Source organism: Chlorocebus sabaeus, chromosome 5, assembly GCF_047675955.1.
Source record: "Chlorocebus sabaeus isolate Y175 chromosome 5, mChlSab1.0.hap1, whole genome shotgun sequence".
NCBI classification, from domain to species: domain Eukaryota; kingdom Metazoa; phylum Chordata; class Mammalia; order Primates; family Cercopithecidae; genus Chlorocebus; species Chlorocebus sabaeus.
In genome coordinates, this window is record NC_132908.1 from 14,813,300 (window position 1) to 14,834,083 (window position 20,784).

Sequence of the window (20,784 nt, forward strand, 5' to 3'; positions counted from 1 at the left end):
AAAAAAAAAAGAAAGAAAGAAAGACTGTGTGGGCCACATGAAACAAGTGAATCTGATCTCCAGTCAGTCAGTTTGCAACCCCTGGGAAGCCTTGGACTTGAATGCAAAGACCCCTTGAACTTGGATCTAGTTTGCCTCCGCTGCTCGCATGCACATTTAGAGATGACCAAGGCCTACAGTGTTTCTGCTTCCAAGAAACAGAGCAGTTGTCCTGTTTAGCGATCTCTTACAGTCACACAGCTTAGAGAGGATAATGTTTGCAAACAATTTTTGAAATGTCTGACACACAGCAAACAGAAGGCAAATTCAGTACTTAATGCTGATAAAATAAGGGAACCCTTGCAAATCATCTTGCCTGCTTTCTGCCGCAGAGAGTAGTGCAATAGAACTTTCTGACGTTTTCATGTTGTTTGTTTATTTATTTATTTATTTATTTATTTATTTTTTGAGACAGAGTCTCACTCTGTTGCCCAGGCTGGAGTGCAGTGGTGCAATCTCCGCTCACTGCAACCTCTGCCTCTGGGTTCAAGCAATTCTCTTGCCTCAGCCACCCAAGTAGCTGGGATTATAGGCACGTTCCATCATGCCTGGCTAATTTTTGTGTTTCTAGTAGAGATGGGGTTTCACCATGTTGCCCAAGCTGGTCTCGAACTCCTGGGCTCAGGCGATCCACCCGCTTCGGCCTCCCAAAGTGCTGGGACTACAGGCGTGCATCGTGATGCCCGGCTGATTTGTGTATTTTTAGTATAGACGAGGTTTTACCTTGTGCTGGTTTCAAACTCCTGGATTCAAGCAATCTGCCCACCTCAGTCTCCCAAAGTGCTGGGATTATAGGTGTGAGCCATCGTGTCCTGCCTCTCTCTGACATTTTTAAATGACAAAGGCAAAAATCTTATACTTTTAAGATTGCTGTTTTATGATAAAGTGAAGTGCAGCTGTTACTTCTTCCTTCTTCGCCTCCAGCATTTCTCCTTAAGGATAGCTTTTAAAATGTAAGGGTTTTTGGTTGAAATGCCGTTCCTGTGGTTTTTGTCTCTTGGTTGGGGTGAAAGATTTTGCAGGCTGTGATATAAATCCAGTTCTCTGCTTAGTTTCTCCGCAGTCCTTGAAATCCAAAACCAGATCCTTCCCATCAGCCCGTTGTAATTAGAACCTGTCCCACAATAGCCGCACCTCCTAAAACGTCTCAGATTCATTTCTTTCCTGAGGCTTAAGTTTTTAAACCTTACTGGCCAAGATAAGTGTTTTAAGAAGCTCTTTTATTATTATTATTATTATTACTCTTTTCTTTTTTTGAGATGGAGTCTTGCTCTGTCACCCAGGCTGGAGTGTGATGGCAGGATCTCGGCTCACTGCAACCTCCACCTCCCGGGTTCAAGAGATTCTTCTGTTTCAGCCTCCCGAGTAGCTGGGATTATAGGCATGTGCCACTACACCCAGCTAATTTTTGTATTTTTAGCAGAGAAGGGGTTTCACCATGTTGGCCAGGGTGGTCTTGAACTCCTGACTTCAAGTGATCTACCCACTGTGGCCTCCCAAAGTACTGGGATTACAGGCATGAGCCACCGCACCCTGCCAGGCTTGGGTGTTCAAGGAAGAGAAAAAGGCGGTGTGGTTGGGACATAAATGAATGAGAGGTGGTAGGGTAGGAAATATGTAGAAAACTATGCAGGGGCCTGATCACATTGAATCTTGCACATCTTTTTTCTAACTTCAGGAGGAGTCAGTGCTTTTGTTGTTCCTGGTTCCTCACTTCTTCACTTTATTGTATGCTGACGACCTTCCATGACATGGACTGAGACTGCCCTCAATAGGATCACCAATGTCTTTTTTTTTTGGGGGGGCAGAGTTTCACTCTTATCATCCAGGTTGGGGTGCAATGGCGCGATCTTGGTTCACTGCAACCTCTGCCTCCTGGGTTCAAGCGATTCTTCTGCCTCAGCCTCCTGAGTAGCTGGGATTACAGGTGACTGCCACCACACCTGGCTAATTTCTTGTATTTTTAGTAGAGATGGGGTTTCACCATGTTGGCCAGGCTGGTCTCGAACTCCTGACCTCAGGTGAATCACCTGCCTTGGCTTCCCAAAGTGTTGAGATTACAGGCGTGAGCCACTGCACCCAGCCACCAATGTCTTAATGGCCACACAGTGCTCATTGATAGATGCCTTGGCCCTGGGCTATTGTTGCTATAGAATTGGTTTGATGACAACATATTACATGAGATCTGGGCTCAGTAGAGCTTATGGCTTGAGCAGGGAGTCATTGGCCTAGGTTTATGCTGCTTCTGGCCTTGTTAATGACTGCTATTAACACTCTACCCCCTTTTTATTTTTTTGAGTGACTTGTTCTGTCGCCTAGGCTGGAAGGCTGGAGTGCAGTGATCTTGGCTCACTGCAGCTTCCGCCTCTCAGGCTTAAGTGATTTTTCCTGCTTCAGCCTTCTGAGTAGCTGGGACTATAGGTGCGCACCACCGTGCCTGTTTAATTTTTGTTTTTGTATTTTTAGTAGAGACGGGGTTTTACCATGTTGGCCAGACTGGTCTCAAACTTCTGACCTCAAGTGATCCGTTAGCCTCGGCCTCACAAGGGGTTTTGATTACAGGCGTGAGCCACTGCTCCAGGCACCACTCTACCCTTTTGACTTTGAGCAAGTAAGGTCATTGACTCCATACATTCATTAGGATTCCTGCATGGCAGAAATCTAACCCCAACTGATGTAACCAAGGAATTGATTATCTCATAACCTTAAATCAGGTGTGGCTGCATCCAGGTGTTCAAATGATGTTGTCAGGACCCAGGCTTTCCATCTCTTGGCTATGCTTTCCTCTGTTTTGGCTTCACTCTCAGGCAGGCTCTCCCTTCTGATAGCAAGATGACCACCAGCAGTTTCAGACTTACCTCCAGCCACCTTACCAAACCTAGTGGAAGGAGAGTTTCATTTTTGACAGCTGTGCAAAAGGTCTGGACCTGGGCCCTCATTGGCTCAGTATGGGTTAGGCCCATCCTTAAGCCAGTCATTGGCTCAGCATGGGTTAGACCCATACCTGTCACTGACTGAGCATGGGTTAGGCTCATACTATCATTGGTTCTGCGTGAATTAGGCCCACCTCTGTCATTGGCTCAACATGGGTGAGGCTCACCCTGTCATTGATTCTGCGTGAATTAGGCCCACCTCTGTCATTGGTTCAACATGGGTGAGGCTCACCCTGTCATTGGTTCTGCGTGAATTAGGCCCACTTCTGTCACTGGCTCTGTGTGGGTTAGCCCAACTGGTGAGCTGATCACTAAGGACATGAGTAGGCATATGCCTCCTCCCAGATGCGGAGGATGATGTCAGATCCCTCTGAACTCATGAAATGAGTAGGATATTCTCCAAAGGGAATATTGTGCTGTCACAGAAGATGGAAAAATGAATGCGCGTCTGGGAAAAAAAAAACTACAAATCATTAGCTTTGTATGACATTTATTTTTTGTTTATATGTTTTTGAAATGGAGTCTTGCTCTGTTGTCCAAGCTGGAGTGCAGTGGTATGATCGTGGCTCCCTGCAACCTCTGCCTCCTGGGTTCAAGCGATTCTTGTGCCTTAGCTTCCCGAGTAGTTGGGATGATAGGTGCCTGCCACCACACCCAGCTAATTTTTGTATTTTTAGTGGAGACAGGATTTTACCATCTTGGCCAGGCTAGTCTCAAGCCATCTTCCTGAACTCCTGACCTCAAGTCATCTGCCTGCCTCAGCCTCCCAAAGTGCTGGGATTACAGGCATGAGCCACCACGTCTGAGCATATGACATTTCGCCTTTCTGCCTTGATCAAACTTTCAGAGAATCTGCTTCCCAGAGGGATGGGTGGGTCGGGAAATAGCATGTTTTCTCTAAATGAGGGAAAGGATTGAAAGTGAATATGGGTCCCAACAAATGTAGAGTTATCGGTAAGTTCTGTGCTTGAATCTAGGTACAATTGTGCATTTCCTGGTTCTGCGTGAATTAGGCCCACCTCTGTCATTGGCTCAACATGGGTGAGGCTCATTAACTTCCACCAGAAGTTAGTGGTGGTGTCTGTGTTGATACTTACATGTTAAGCCTAATGATTTCATGTTTTAACCACAACTATAACTTGTTGGTTGTACCTTTGAAAGTGATGGTTTTTGCTCATTCCTTTGTCCCCAAGGATACACACCAGCCTCTGAGTTCTCCTGAGGGAAGGAAGGGACCTTGGGCACAATCTTTTTTTTTTTTTTTTTTTTTGAGAGGGAGTCTTGCTCTGGTGCCCAGGCTGGAGTGCAGTGGTGCAATCTCAGCTCACTACAACCTCTGCCTCCTGGGTTCAAGTGATTCTCCCACCTCAGCCTCCCGAGTAGTGGGGATTACAGGTGCACACCACCATGCCCAGCTAATTTTTATATTTTTAGTACAAATGGGGTTTCACTATGTTGACCAGGCTGGTTTCAAACTCCTGAGCTCAGGTGATTCACCCGCCTTGGCCTCCCAAAGTGCTGGGATTACAAGTGTGAGCCACTGTGCCCGGCCTTGGACACAATCTTTTTTTTTTTTTTTTGAGACGGAGTCTCGCTCTGTCATGCAGGCTGGAGTGCAGTGGTGCAGTCTCGGCTCACTGCAACCTCCACCTCCTGGGTTCAAGCAATTCTCCTGCCTTAGCCACCTGAGTAGCTGGGACTACAGGTGCCCGCCACTGCACCTGCCTAAGTTTTGTATTTTTAGTAGAGACGGGGTTTCACCATATTGGCCAGGTTGGTCTTGAACTCCTACCTTGTGATCTGCCTGCCTCAGCCTCCTGAAGTGCTGGGATTACAGGCGCAAGCCACTGAATCCAGCCTGGATGCAGTCTTATTTGTATTTCTCATGCCCTTTTGACAAGCTCAGAGCCTCAAATAAATTCAGAATATAGGTGATTACATCAAACAGACTCTATCAACAGGGAGTATACAAACCATTAGCCCAACTGTTAATAGAAGTCTGCTTTCTTGCCGGGTGTGGTGGCTCACACCTGTAATGCCAGTGCTTTGGGAGTATGAGGCAGGAGGATTGCTCGAGCCTAGGAATTTGAGACCAGCCTAGGCAACATAGTAAGACCCCATTTCTTAAAAAAAAAAAATTAGATGGGCATAGTGGCGCATACCTGTAGTACCAGCTAGTCAGGAGGCTGATGTAGGAGGATCACTGCCGCCTTGGAGTTCAAGGGTGCAGCGAGCTATGATTGTGTCACTGTACTCCAGCCGGGATGACAGATTGAGACCCTATCTCTTAAAAAAGAAAAGAAAAAAAAAATTTGCTTCCCTCACCTCTGCTGTGAATCAGCTCAAAGTCCTGAGAGCCAGGGCCCTTACGAGCCACATCCTCTAGCTGTTGGCTAATTTGTTTCATCTTCTTTTAGGTAATTCTCCAGAATTACATCTCCTTCCTCTTCTTCACCTTCCAGTTACTCCCGCACTCAGTTCGTCTTTCCTCCTCCACTGTGTAGAAACTCTTCTTGCTCACACCGCCAGTGACCGACTTTTGCTCAGCCTCGTGGATATTTTCCAGCCCTTATCTTCCCTGCTTCTCTGTTGCATCCTTGTGACACTGGAATGTTTCCCTTTTTTCCCTTGAAACCGTCTACTCCCAGGACAGCACACCTCCTGATTCTCATCTCTCTCACTCCTCATCTCTCTCTCTCTCTGTTTCTTCTCTGCCTCCTTCAGTTACCATTTCTTAAATTGCCCACCTTTCCAATATTGGCATTCTTCTCTGTTCCATACAGAATCCGTAGGAGATTCTCTCATTGTCACAAGGAAAAGAAAAACCAGCTACAGATGCATGACTCTCAGAAGGATATTGTTGACCCAATTTCAACCCTGAGTTTCAGCTCCGATATTGCATGTAGGTGTGTTATGGACATGTCAAGCTGTGAATGTCTGAGACTAGGTTTGTTATCTCTCCCTAACCCCCCACCCACCTACCCAAGAGTTTTCCCTTTTTTTTGGAGATGGAGTCTCGCACTGTCGCCCAGGCTGGAGTGCAGTGGCGCGATCTCGGCTCACTGCAAGCTCTTCCTCCTGAGTTCACTCCGTTCTCCTGCCTCAGCCTTCTGAGTAGCTGGTACTACAGGCGCCCGCCACCACGCCCGGATAATTTTTTGTATTTTTAATAGAGACGGGGTTTCACCGTGTTAGCCAGGATGGTTTCGATCTCCTGACCTCGTGATCCGCCCGCCTCGGCCTTCCAAAGTGCTGGGATTACAGGCGTGAGCCACCGTGCCTGGCCAAGTTTTCCTTTTGATAGTTTTTTTTTTTTTTTGAGATGGGATCTTGCTCTGTTGCCGAGGCTGGAGTACAGTGGCATGGTCATGGGTCACTGCAGCCTCGACCTCTCCTTGCCCCTAATCCTCTCGAGTAGCTGGAACTATAGACACACCACCATGCCTAGCTAGTTTTTGTAGAGATAGGGTCTCACCAGGTTGCCCAGGCTGGTCTGGAACTCCTGGGCTCAAGCATTCCAGCTGCTTTGGCCTCCCAATGTGCTGGGATTACAGATATGAGGTACTGCACCCAGCCACCTTCTAGAAGTCTTTATCTCTGGTGATGGGGATGGTGGTGGCACCCAATTGCCTAAGGTAGAGCCCCAGAAGATGTCCTCACCTCCTTTTTCTCTCTCCCCTACCCCAAAAGTCATAATTCGTCAAGTTCTGGTAAGTTTGCCTTCTAGATATTTTTGGAGTCCATTTCTGTCCCCTCCATCTTCATTCCTACTTTCTTTTTTTTAGACAAGCTGTCCCTCTCTTGCCCAGGCTGGAGTGCAGTACGGTGATCATAGCTTACTGCAGTCTCAAACTCCTGGACTCACATGATCCTCCTTCGTCAGCCTCTGGAGTAACTAGGACTACAGATGTGTTGCACCATACCAGTCTAAGTTATTGAAAAGTTTTTTTTTTTTTTTTTGGTCAAGGTAGGGTCTTGCTATGTTGCCCAGTCTGGTCTTGAACTCCTGGCCCCAAGTGGTCCTCTTGCCTTGGCCTCCCAAAGTGCTGGGATTGTATGTGTGAGCCAGTATACCTGGCCTATTCTCACTTTCTAATTCAGGCCACCTTCCTTTCTCTTTTCTTTTTTAAAATAGGATCTCACTTCATCACCCAGGCTGTAGTGCAGTGGCACTATCTTGGCTCACTGCAACCGCTGCCTCCTGGGCTCAGGTGATCCTCCCATCTCAGCCTCCTGAGTAGCTGGGAATACAGGCATGTGCCACCACACCTAGCTGATATTTTTCTATTTTTGGTAGAGACGGGGTTTCACCAAGTTACTCAGCCTGGTGTCAAACTCCTGGGCTCAAGTGATCTGCCTGCCTTGGCCTGCCAAAGTGCTGGGATTACAGGCACAAGCTACTGGACCTGGTCTCCACCTTCCTTTCTTGCATTGCTGCAGGAGCTCCCCTTCTTAGGCCTTGTCCTTCCTCTGCCTGTCCATGGCCACCAGGACCAGCTATTTAAGCAGGAGAGCCCATCATATCACATTCATATCACATCACTCGCTTCCTTAAACTTCCTCCAATGGTTTCCGATGGCCACTAAGTTTCTTAACATCTTGCACAAGCCGTCTGTGACTTAGCCCCTCTATTTCAGTCTGTCCAGGTTCACTTCCACTCCTTAGCTTTCAACCCAGGCCTGCCAGACTCCCTCTAGCTCCCCTAACAAGTGCCTGGCTGTTTCTCCTCATTCCTTCCTCCCCTACTCAATTACCATTGCCTTCCAGTTCTTTCATATTCTTTTTTTTTTTTTCAAATGGAGTCTCACTCTGTCGCCCAGGCTGGAGGTGCAGTGGCACGATCTTGGTTAGCTGCAACCTCCGCCTCCCACGTTCAAGCGATTCTCCTGCCTCAGCCTCCTGAGTAGCTGGGACTATAGGCGTATACCACCATGCCTGGCTAATTTTTGTATTTTTTTTTTTTTAAGCAGAGACGGAGTTTCACCATATTGGCCAGGCTGGTCTCGAACTCCTGACCTCATGATCTGCCTGCCTCAGCCTCTCAATGTGCTGGGATTACAGGCGTGAGCCACTGCACCTGGCTCTTTCATGTTCTTTCACATGCTTCTCGTGTGTCACTACTTCTAGGAAGCCTTCCTTGACTCTCAGGTTGAGTTTGGAACTTCTTAAATATCCTGGGCACTGATAGAAATGTTTATTATCTTGATTGTGATGATGGTTTTTCAGGTGCATACATATTTCAAAACACACCAATGTGTATATGCAAGTATATGCAATTTATTGCATGTCAAAATCCTGTGCACATTTCTGCGGCTACACTAGGCACATAGTTTTATCAAAATTTACATGGGGTTGGGTGCGGTGATTCATGCCTGTAATCCTAGCACTTTGGGAGGCTGAGGTGGGTGGTTCACTTGAGGTCAGGAGTTTGAGACCAGCCTGGGCAACATGGCGAAACCCTGTCTCTACTAAAAATAAAAAAATTAGCCAGGCGTGGTGGCGCATGCCTGTAATCCCAGATGCTCAGGAGGCTGAGGCACAAGAATCATTTGAACCCAGGAGGCAGAGGCTGCAGTGAGCTGAGATCACGCCACTGCACTCCAGCCTGGGTGACAGAGCAAGATTCTGTCTCAAATAATAATTATAATAATTATTATTGTTTATGCATAATTTCCATTCCAGCCCTCACTCCCCCGCTCCCTCCACCAGACTGTGAGGCCCCTTTAGGGAAGGCAGGCATCTTGGAGACATTTTATATGGCTCCCTAGGTCCTTTAGTAGGTGCTCAATAAATATTTACGTAGGGATGTCCATGAGCCTTGATGTTAACCCAGGGCATATAACAGGTGAGTAGATTGTCTTTTGTTTGGGTTTAGCTTCAGATTTTTGGCAGTATTTAATAATTTAACCCAGCATAAAGTTGTTTTTTTTTTTTTTTATGTTAAAGGGGATCACCTATTTAACCAGATGTGGGTAATCATTTTAAAACCTTCTGCCCTAGACACCATGCGACAAAGAGAGTGATCTCTTCCCCTGTTTTCACAATGGAGGACTCCGGAAAGACTTTCAGCTCCGAGGAGGAAGAAGCTAACTATTGGAAAGATCTGGCAATGACCTACAAACAGAGGTCAGTCTGAGTTCACCTGCTTTGCTTTTTTTTTTTTGAGATGGGGTCCTGCTGTGTTACCTAGGCTGAGTATGGTGGCGATTCCTAGGCGTGATCATAGTGCACAGGCGCCTTAAACTCCTGGGCTCCAGTGATCCTCCTGCCTCAGCCTCCCAAGTAGCTGGGTCTATAGGTATGCTTCACCAGGTCAGGCTTTTTTTTTCTTTTTGTGGAAACAGGGGTCTCGCTATGTTGCCCAGGCTGGTCTTGAACTCCTGGACTCAAGTGATGCACCCCTGCCTCCCACAGTGTTGGGATTGCAGGTGTGAGCTCTCTTTCTTCTATAAAAAGAACAGCAACGCTTTATTTCAGCCTATTATGTGCCAGGCAGTGTGAAAGGCTTAACTTATACTATCTCAAAACTACCCATGAAGAAACTATTAGCACCCCATTTTATAGATGAAGAAACTGAGCCTCAGTGAAGGCAGATAACTTGCCCACAGTCACACAGCCAATATGTAGCAGAGCTGGAATTTGAACTGCAGACCTATGGTCCTGATTATCCTACTATGCTACTTTCCATTTTGTTTTCTTATTTTCTTTTTCTTCTTCTTCTTCTTCTTTTTTTTTTTTTTTTTTATTGGAGACAGAGTCTCACTCTGTTGCCCAGGCTGGAGTGCAGTGGCACCATCTTGGCTCACTGCAGCCTCCACCTCCTGGGTTCAAGCAATTCTCGTGACTTAGCCTCCCAAGTAGCTGGGATCACAGGCACCCGCCACCATGCCTGGCTAATTTTTTGTGTTTTTAGTAGAGACGGGGTTTTGCCATGCTGGCCAGGCTGGTCTCGAACTCCTGGCCTCAAGCGATCTGCCTGTCTCACCCTCCCAAAGTTCTGGAATTACAGGCATGAGCCACCATGCCTGACCTTCATCTTCTTTTCTTTTTTTTTTTTTGAGACGGAGTTTCACTCTTCTTGCCCAGGCTGGAGTGCAGTGGTGCGATCTCGGCCCACCACAAGCTCCACCTCCCAGTTTCAATCAATTCTCCTGCCTCAGCCTCCCAAGTAGCTGGGATTACAGGCATGTGCCACCACACCCGGCTAATTTTGTATTTTTAGTAGAGACGGGGTTTCTCCACATTGGTCAGGCTGCTCTCGAACTCCTGACCTCAGGTGATCCACCCGCCTCGGCCTCCCAAAGTGCTGGGATTACAGGTGTGAACCACTGTGCCTGGTGTCCGTCTTATTTTCTAGAAGGGTTTTTATCAGTTCCTAGATGCCACATCTGGTAAGTTCTTTGTGCACAGGGAAGAGCTTTTCCCTACGCCTAGCAAAATATATTGCTGCAGATTTTAAGATTTGAAACTGTTTTGGTCAGTGCTCATATCTGGGAGGTGTGTGTTTGTGTTTGGTTTGGCACTGTTTTTATTTCTAATGGGTCTTTATAATTTGCACATAGAGACCTTATTCCAATCCCCTTAGTTTCCTTTATTTATTGCAGAATTATTTTAGGGCCAGGCACAGTGGCTCACATCTGTAATCCCAGCACTTTGGGTAGGCAGATCACTTGAGCTCAGGAGTTTGAGACCAGCCCTGGCAACATGGCAAAACCCCATCTGTACAAAAAATACAGAAATTAGCAGGCATGGTGGCATGTTCTTACAGTCTCAGCTACTTGGGAGGCTGAGATGGGAGAATTGCTTGAGCCTGGGAGGTAGAGGCTGCAGTGACCCATGATTGCACCTCTGCATTCCAGTCTGGGTGACAGAGCGAGACTCTATCTCAAATAAATAAATAAAAATTATTTCAGAGTCAGGGTCTCACTCTGTCACCCAGGCGGAACTGCAGTGGCTCTTCACAAGTGTGACCCTATCTCACTGCAACCCCTGGGCTCGCAAGTGATCCTCCTGCCTCAGCCTCCCAGGTAGCTGTCACTACAGGTGTGTGCCACCATGCCCGGCTGATTTTTAAACACATTTTTGTAGAGAAGAGGTCTTGCTATGTTTCCCTGGCTGTTCTCGAACTCCTGTCCTCAAGTAATTCTTAATGAGCTACTGTACCCCGCCCCTCCTACCTTCTTTATTCTAATTTGACTTAAAGGTAATTCAGGCTTGGTATTTTAAAAATGTTCCTTGAATTTGGCCAGGCACGGTAGTGGCTAACACTTGTAATCCCAGCACTTTGAGAGGCCGAGGCGGGCAGATCACCTGCAGTCAGGAGTTCGAGACCAGCCTGGCCAACATGGTGAAACCCTGTCACTACTAAAAATAGAAAAATTAGCTGGGTGTGGTGGTGCACGCCTGTGGTCCCAGCTACTCGAGAGGCTAAGGCAGGAGAATTGCTTGAACCCTCTGGAAGCAGAGGTTGCGATAAGACGAGATTGTAGCACTGCACTCCAGTCTGGGCAATAGAGCAAGACTCTGTCTTCAAAAAAATTACTACGTGACAATTAACAATTCTGCTGTAGGGCAGAAAATACGCAAGAGGAACTCCGAGAATTCCAGGAGGGAAGCCGAGAATATGAAGCTGAATTGGAGACGCAGCTGCAACAAATTGAAACCAGGAACAGAGACCTCCTGTCTGAAAATAACCGCCTTCGCATGGAGCTGGAAACCATCAAGGTGAGGGGCTGAGAGGAAGTGTGCTCAGTTGTAGACAGGCTTCCAAGACAGGCATGGCAGGCTTGGCTGGAAGAAGGAACCCTGCAATGAGGGACTCCAGACCCCAGGCCCATGCTCATCTCTGGAAAGGCCTATGGGGCAGACGTGATCTTTGAACTCTTTGTGCTTCTAGTGGGTGATGCTTTTTGTTTTTTCTTTTTTGAGACAGTTCCACTCTTGTTGCCCAGGCTGGAGTGCGGTGGCGCGATCTCGGTTCACTGCAACCTCCACCTCCCAGGTTCAAGTAATTCTCCTGCCTCAGCCTCCTGAGTAGCTGGGATTATAGGCGCCTGCCACCATGCCCAGCTAAATTTTTATTTGTATTTTTAGTAGAGATGGGGTTTTATGTTGGCTAGGCTGGTTTCAAACTCCTGACCTCAGGGGATCCATGGTGGGTGGAGCTTTGAGAAGCGAGTCACTCGTGTTCCCATGGAGTTTCTTGGTTGTCCTCACCGATTTTACAGGGCACATGGCAGGAAGACTTTTTTTTTTTTTGAAATAGGGTCTTGCTCTGTTGCCCAGACTGGAGTACAGTGGCTGGGTTACAGCTCACTGCATCCTGGACCTCTCAGGTTTAAGCAGTCCTCCCACCTGGGCTGGGCGTGGTGGTGCATACCTGTAATCCCGGCACTTTGGGAGGCCGCGGTGGACAGATCACAAGGTCAAGAGACTGAGACCATCCTGGCCAACATGATGAAACCCTGTCTCTACCAAAAATACAAACATTAGCTGGGCGTGGTGGTGCGCACCTGTAGTCCCAGCTACTCAGGAGGCTGAGGCAGGAGAATCACTTGAACCTGGAGGCGGAGGTTGCAGTGAGCTGAGATTGTGCCACTGCACTCCGGCCTGGCAACAGAGTGTGACTCCATCTCAAAAAAAAAACCCAAAATCCTCCCACCTGAACCTTGGGAGGAGCTGGGACTATAGGCATGTGGCACCACGCCTGGTTAATTTTTGTATTTTTTATAGAGACAGGGTTTCGCTATGTTGCCCAGGCTGGTCTTGAACTCCTGGACTCAAGCAGTCCCTCCTGCCTTGGCCCCACAAAATGCTGGGATTACAGGCATGAGCCACCACCTGACCAGGGAGACATTTTTAGGGTATGGAGGTGTTGCTAGAGTAATATTATCAGGTCCAGTGTTGTAGCCCTTAGCTACATTCAGCTGCTGAAATTTAATGAATTAAAAACTTCATTCCTCAGTTACAGTAGCCACATTTCAAGTGCTTAGGAGCCACGTTTGGCCAGTGAGTTTCCTTAGTGGATAGAGGGGCTATAAAACATTTCCTTCATTACCAAAAGGTCTGTTGGACTGTGCCAGTTCAGAGCAGGTTTCTCGACTTGGCTGCTGTTGACATTTGAGCCTGGATCATCCTCCTTTGAGAGGGACTGAGGTTTGCTTTGTGGTTTTTTTGTTTGTTTGTTCGTTTTTTATGAGACAGAGTCTCACTCTAAACCCAGGCTGGAGTGCAGTGGTGCAATCCTGGCTTACTGCGACCTCCGCCTCCCGGGTTCAAACCATTCTCCTGCCTCAGCCTCCCGAGTAGCTGGTACTACAGGTGCCCACCACCACACCCGGCTAATTTTTTTGTATTTTTAGTAGAAACGGGGTTTCACCGTGTTAGCTAGAATGGTCTTGACGTCCTGACCTTGTGATCTGCCTGCCCCAGCCTTCCAAAGTGCTGGAATTACAGGCGTGAGCCACCGTGCCTGGCCTTTTTTTTTTTTTTTTTTTGAGATGGAGTCTTGCTCTGATGCCCAGGCTGGAGTGTAGTGGCACGATCTCACCTCACTGCAACCTCTGCCTCCCAGGTTCAAGTGATTCTCCTGCCTCAGCCTCTTGAGTAGCTGGGATTACAAGCGTTGAGTCACCCCGCCTGGCCACATTGTGGGATGTTTAGCAGCATCCCTGACCTCCACCCTCTAGATGCCAGTAGCATTTTCCCCACCTCCAAGGTGGTGAAAACCAAAAGCACCTCTAGACATAGCCAGGTATCCGGAGACCCAGTGCTCTGAAAAGTAAAGACCGTGCCTTCTGTACATTCTATAGGGCTCAGCAAAGGATCACTAAGTCAACACTGTGCCCCAGAGACTGGCTCTCAGCCCTGCTGCCAGCCGGCATCACTGGGCCAGCTTCATAAACATCCGACAGGCCTGAACCCTCTCTCCCCATCCCTATCTCCCTGCCTCGCTCTGAGGTTCCATTTCTCAGTAAGTCTGGGTGAGGCCTGGTATTTCTGTGTGTGTGTGTGTGTGTGTGTGTGTGTTTTCTTTCATTAAGCCCCCCATGTACATTTTGATGAGCTGCTTCATGGAAGAGTCAAAACTGTGTGTGCCCAGGGCTAGGTGTGATGGACAGTGAACGGGGAAGTGCTGGTTGCCTTCTTTGGATAGACAGACCTAACACCATGAAGCAGTTGGGGACTTGGAGCTCAGTCACAGAACTGTGATCTGGGAGCCTTTCAAGAGAGAGAGGACTGGCTGGGTGCAGTGGCTCATGCCTGTAATCCCAGCACTTCAGGAGGCCGAGGTGGGCGGATCACCTGAGGACAGGAGTTTGAGACCAGCCTAAGCAACATGATAAAACCCTGTCTCTACTAAAACTACAAAATTAGCCGGGCGTGGTTGTGTGCGCCTGTAATCCCAGCTACTTGGGAGGTAGGAGAATCACTTGAACCCAGGAGGCAGAGGTTGCGGTGAGCCGAGATCGTGCCATTGCACTCCAGCCTGGGCAACAACAGCGAAACTCTGTCTCAAAAAAAAAAAAAAAAAAAAGAGAGAGAGAGAGAAAGGACTGCACGGGTTGAGGGAGGCTCTGTGGAGGGTATTTGCAGGTGTGTGTGTCGCTGACACTTGGTGTTTGGGGGATGGGGCTGAAGGAGAGTTGATCTGTACCCGTCACAGGCGTGGGCAAGAATGGGTGTCGGGGTGGACCTTGGCAAGCCCAGCTTTACTAATAATGTATAGGAAAGGGTGTAGGACCAACGAATGGATCGGGGGTTTGGGGTAGGGCAGAGGAGAGGTCCCAGACACGTTGAAGGTGGGCAGTGAAGCTGAAGCTCTCTGTTGGAGACCACAGGGTCCGGCTGGCCGTCCGCAGATCCATCTGCCCCATCGGTATTGTTTGATCAGCCTGCAGTGGTTTTTGTTCAGCATTTCTCCGTGAACGTTTTCCAGCATACAAGGCTGAAAGAATTTCCAGTGAAAACCTGTGTATCCACCAGCACCTAGGCTCTACCAATAATATTTACCCTACTTGCCTTTTATTGTAAATATTCTCATCCATCAAAATTTGTAAAGCTTCCTGTAAAAAGATGGATTTCTGGCCAGGCATGGTGGTTCACACCTGTAATCCCAGCCCTTTGAGAGGCTGAGGAGGGAGAATCTCTTGAGACCAGGAGTTCAAGGCCAGCCTGGGCAACATAGTGAGACTTGGTCTCTACAAGAAATAAAAATAAAAAATTCACTGGACATGGTAGTGCACACCTGTAGTCTCAGCTGCTGAAGAGGCTGAGGCGGGAGGATCGCTTGAGCCCAGGAGGCTGAGGCTGCACTGAGCTGTGATTGTACCTTTGCACTCCAGCCTGGGTGACAGAGCAAAAGTTAAAATAAAAAATAAAAAACCTGAGTAGTGGTTGCCTAGAACACACATTCTCGAGTTTCCCTCAGTCCCTGTGTCCCTGACACCAAAAGCTTAGTGTCATTTCTGCTTCTCCCTGTGCTGTGCCCACTTCACCCATTTGTTAACAGCTGAACACCTGCTACACACAATGAGGAATGATTATCGTTCTTTCTTTTGTTGGTGTTGGAGACAGAGTCTCCCTCTGTCACCCAGGCTAGAGTGCAGTGGTGTGATCTCAGCTCACTGCAACCTCTGACTTGCGGGCTTAAGTGATCCTCCCACCTCAGCCTCCCAAGTAGCTGAGATTACAGGCACCTGCCACACCACACCTGGCTAATTTTTGTTATTTTTTGTGGAGACAGGGGTTCATGTGCCCAGGCTGGTCTGGAACTCTTGACATCAAGTGATCCGCCTGCCTCAGCCTCTCAAGGTGCTGGGATTACAGGTGTGAACCACTGTGCCTGGCTGATTATAGTTTCTAAATTGAAGGGGATTCCAAGTTGAAAAGCTGGGTAGGACGAAGATTAGTGGTTTGGATAGGATAACAGGCCCTCCACGGATCCTGAGTAAAATATCAAGCAGTTACTAAGTAATTCTATGCTTCAAGACTGAGCCCTTGGACCTGGCGTGGTGGCTCATGCCGGTGATGCCAGCACTTTGGGAGACCGAGGCGGGTAGATCACATGGTCAAGAGATTGAGACCATCCTTGCTAACATTGTGAAACCCTGTCTTTACTAAAAATTTAAAAATTAGCTGGGCGTGGTGGCACGTGCCTGTAGTCCCAGCTACTCGGGAGGCTGAGGCAGGAGAATTGCTCGAACCTAGAAGGCAAAGGTTGCAGTGAGCTGACATTGCGCCACTGCACTGCAGCCTGGCGACAGAGTGAGACTCCATCTCAAAAAGACTGAACCCTTGAACCCACAGGAGACTCCTTCATTTACAACCACATGTCCGATGCAGGAGACTCACAGCGCACAGCACAGCAAAGAAACACGGTACCTTGGAATAACGAGGACCCTGCCACCAGCAAATATTTGTCAGTCACCTAAGAGAAATATATTCAGCTGGGCCGGACTTCTTAACAACTGGCTTATTCATCACGGGTTGAATGAAAAAGCCTTTAAGGGACCAAACAGAGCATCTATTGATGCCCCCATCAGCTGACAGCTTATTCGAATTAGCCCCAAATGGCAGCACAACGTTTCAGCAACAGGTTTTCATGTCCACAGGTTCCAAGGAGATCGCTGAATTGCTAACGCAGGTGCCGGAGCCCACTCGCTGCGTCCTCCTGGAGCCTGCGTTTGAATTTAAGTTAATGACTTAAGATCCTGTTTTATTTGGAGATGTTCCCAAATAAAGGGTATGAGGCGATGAGAGCCACGCCTGGGAACGGGGCCTGGTCTGCCTCTACTTGCTGGGTGCAGATACTTCTCTGCTTACAGCCAGGAAATGGGGAGGGTGGTGCAGGCGTGTGGGGGCATGTGGTCCGCCCTCCCCATCCTTCCAACGCTGTAAATCATCTGTTTGTTCTTTCTTTGGAGTCTTCTTGCACAATGGCTCTCGCCACGCCTCTCTGGCCTAGGCACCATTACATCACCCTCCTGGGTGCATCCGGACTTTCTAGCAACGGCTTTGTTTACTTGATTGAGTAAAGAGGAGTTGGCCTTTTTAACTTTTAAATTAGACCTCGCGCCTTTCTTGTGGGAAGTGTTTTCTCTCACGTTTGTAGAATCTAGGATGGGTGTTTTCTGTTTTCAGTTTTTATTTTATTTTATTTTTTTTGAGATGGGGGTCTCTGTCACCCAGGCTGGAGTGCAGGGGCACGATCTTGGTTCACTGCAACCTTCGCCTCCCAGGCTCAAGTGATTCCCCTGCCTCTGCCTCCCCGGTAGCTGGGACCGCAAGCACATGCCACCACAGCCAGCTTTTTTTTATGTTTTTGGTAGAGACGGGGGTTTCACTGTGTTGGCCAGGCTGGTCTCGAACTTCTGACCTCAAGTAATCTGCCCACTTCGGCCTCCCAAATAGCTGAAACTATAGCCGTATACCACTATGCCGGGCTAATTTTTGTATTTTGGTTTCACCATGTTGCCTAGGCTGGTGATTTTTTTTTTTTTTTAAAGCATTGGCTTGGGCTAGAGTGCAGGGGCATGATCATAGTTCACTGCTGCCTCAACCTCCTGGCCTCAGGCAGTCCTCCCGCCTCAGCTTCCCAAATAGCTAGGACTACAGGTGCATGCCACCACGCTTGGCTGTTTTTCAATTTTCTGTGGAGACAGAGTCTTGCTATGTTGCCTAGGCTAGTGTGCCTCTGCCACCTGAAGTGCTGGGATTACAGGCAGGAGGCACTACACCTGGCTCTGGGTGTTTGGTGAAGGAAAGTAATTTGGAAGCAGAGCGGGAACAGAATCGAGAGAGCACGGGAGTGGGCAGGTGATCTGGATGGAAATGGTTGGGGGCTGGTTAGCATAAATGCTTAAGGACACCTGCTCAGGAGGCTGGGGTTTGATCTTGGCTCAGTCTTTTGCCACCGATGGGTCTCTGGGCTTGGTAAGTAATTGAGCCTCAGTGTTCATGTTTCTGAAGTAGAATTAAACCAGAAAACATAGGGACGTGTACGTAGCCCGGAGGCCGGCACAGAATAAGCAAGTAATGGATGTTATTGCTGCAGGTGGCAACAGGGAATCATTGAGAAGTGAGCTGGACTGTTCTTTGGTAATTAACAAGATCTCTCCTCCTTTTCTCTCCCTTTCTCTTCCTCCCTCTCTCCTTGATCCCTTCTTCCTCTCCCTTCCTCCTTCTCCCTTCTTTGTTTTTTGTTTTTTTTGGAGACGGAGTCTTGCTCATCACCCAGACTGGAGTACAGTGGCACAATCTCTGCTCACTGCAACCTCTGCCTTCTGGGTTCAAGTGATTCTCCTGTCTCAGCCTCCCGAGTAGCTGGGATTATAGACCCGCACCACCACACCCGGCTAATTTTTTGGCATTTTTAGTACAGACAGGGTTTCACCATGTTGTACAGGCTGGTGTCCGAACTCCCGACCTCAGGTGATCCACCTGTCTCAGCTTCCCAAAGTGCTGGGATTACAGGCGTGAACCACCACTCCCGGCCTTTGTTTTTAAATAATCCAGAGATTGAAATGTTCCTTCTGTCTCCATGCTACAGCGGGGAGTCCTGGATGAAAAATTGAGAATCGTTAACTGTTGTATAAAGCAAGTACATGCTGCCTTCCCATTGTTGTGGGCACAAAGAACAGAAGTCATTGAGATAGCTTTTTTTTTTTTTTTTTTTTTTTTTTGAAACGGCAAGGTCTCACTCTGTTGCCCGGGTTTGAGTGCAGTGGTGCAGTCACGGCTCACTGCAGCTTCAACCTCCCAGGCTCAAATGGTCTTCCTATCTCAGCCTCCTGAGTAGCTGGGACTGCAGGCGAGGCCACCATGCCCTGCTAATTTTTATTTTTTGTAGAGACCGAGTCTGGCTCTGTGGGCCAGGCTGGTGCCTCTTTGTAATACAGTGATGATGTGTGAAGGAGGCTTGCGTTGTCGCTGTGGATGAGGTTTGGAGAGGTCCTTGTGACTTTTCTTTGGCTGTGGACACCTTGGGCAGAATGATTTGTCTGAAGATTGGTGGGGGCTGTAGGAACCAGATATGGGAGTGGGCGGAATTCAAGGTGCTCAGAGGGCGGGAGGTGGGAGGCACTCAGGACATGATTGAAACCGTTGGTCAGTGTGCCTGCCTGCCCTCTCCCAGTCCCCCACCCCACGCCCCACTCTCCATCCCCCACCACCGCCAGAGTTTTACTCTTGTTGCCTAGGCTGGAGTGCAATGGCACGATCTCGGCTCACTGCAATCTCCGCCTCCCAGGTTCAAGTGATTCGCCTGCCTCGGCTTCCCAAGTAGCTGGGATTATAGGCACCCACCTCCATGCCCGGCTAATTTTTTGTTTTTTCAGTAGAGACAGGGTTTTGCTCTCTTGCCAGGCTGGTGATTTAAGGGTTTTTTTTTTTTTTAAAGTGTTGTGGTCTCACTCTGTGGCCTGGGCTAGAGTGCAGTGGCGTAGATTATAGCTCGCTGCAGCTTCAAGCAATCTTCTCGCCTCACCCTTCCAAGCAGCTGGGACTACAGATGCACGCCACCATGCCTGGCTGTTTCCAGGTTTTTTGTAGAGGCAGAGTCTTGCCCAGGCTGGTCAAGAACTCCAGGTTTCAAGCGTTCCTCCTGCCTCTGCCACCTGAAAGTGCTGGGATTGCAGGCAGGAGGCACCGCACCTGGCTCTGGGTGTTTGGTGTAGGAAAGTAATTTGGAAGCAGAGCGGGAACAGAATCGAGAGAGCACGAGAGTGGGCAGGTGACGTGGATGGAAACGGCTGAGGGCTGGTTAGCATAATTGCTTAAGGACACCTGCTCAGGAGGCTGGGGTTTGATCTTGGCTCAGTCATTTGCTACCAGTTGATTCTGGGCTAGTTAAGGAACTGAGCCTCAGTGTTCATGTCTCTGAAGTGGGATGAATGAGACGAGATAGGTGGCGTACGTAGCCCGGAGGCCGGCACAGAATAAGCATGTAATGGATGTTAATGCTGCAGCTGGCAACAGGGAATCATTGAGAAGTGAGCTGGACTGTTCCTTTGGTAATTAACATAGATCTCTTTCTCCCTTTCCTTCCCTCTCCCTCCCTTCCTCTCTCTTCCTACCCCCTCTTATCCCCTCCTTTTCTCCCTCCCTCTTTTTATTTCTTTGTCTTTCTGGGTTTTTTTTTTTTTTTTTTTAAAGACGGAGTCTCTTATTGCCCAGGCTGGGGTGCAGTGGCGCAACCTCCACCTCCCGGGTTCAAGAGATTCTCCTGCCTTAGCCTTCTGAGTAACTGGGATTATAAGCACGCACCACCACGCCTGGCTAATTTTGTTGTATTTTTAGTAGAGACCGAGTTTTACCATGTTGTCCAGGTAGGTCTCGAGCTCCTGACCTCAGGTGAGCTGCCCGCCTCAGCCTCCCAAGTGCTGGGATTACAGGTGTGAGCCAATGCGCCCGGCCTTTGTTTTTAAATAACCTAGAGATCAAACTGTTCCTTCTTTCTCCATGCTACAACAGGGAGTCCTGGATCAAACATTGAGAATGGTTGACTATTGTAGAACCAGTACATGCTGCCTTCCCATTCTTGTGGGCACAAACAATGGACGTCATTATGATTTTTTTTTTTTTTGAGACAGCAGGGAGTTGCCCAGGCTGGAGTGCGGTGGTGCCATCACAGCCCACTGCAGCTTCGACCTCTCGGGCTCAAATGATCCTCCCACTTCAGCCTCCTGAGTAGCTAGAACTATAGGCGAGAGCCACCATGCCCTGCTAATTTGTGCATTTTGTAGAGACCAGGTCTCACTTTGTGGGCCAGGCTTGTGACTCTCTTTGTAATACACTGATAATGTGTGTGAAG

General features: G+C 48.4%; 1 protein-coding gene across 5 annotated transcripts in view; it reads left to right on the plus strand.

Annotated features, from left to right (window-relative positions):
• The window catches only part of NDE1 (nudE neurodevelopment protein 1), a 51,136-nt gene that overhangs the window by 4,428 nt on the left and 25,924 nt on the right, over window positions 1-20,784 (plus strand). For 4 of the 5 annotated variants that reach the window (XM_073015193.1, XM_073015195.1, XM_073015196.1 and 1 more), the window contains 2 exons: window positions 8,973-9,098; window positions 11,543-11,696. In XM_073015193.1, coding sequence (XP_072871294.1) covers window positions 9,016-9,098; window positions 11,543-11,696 — 237 coding nt within the window. In that variant the 5' untranslated portion in view covers window positions 8,973-9,015. Of the gene's footprint in view, window positions 1-5,770; window positions 5,875-8,972; window positions 9,099-11,542; window positions 11,697-20,784 lie in introns of those variants that run through there. The other variant, XM_073015194.1, reaches the window with a different exon arrangement.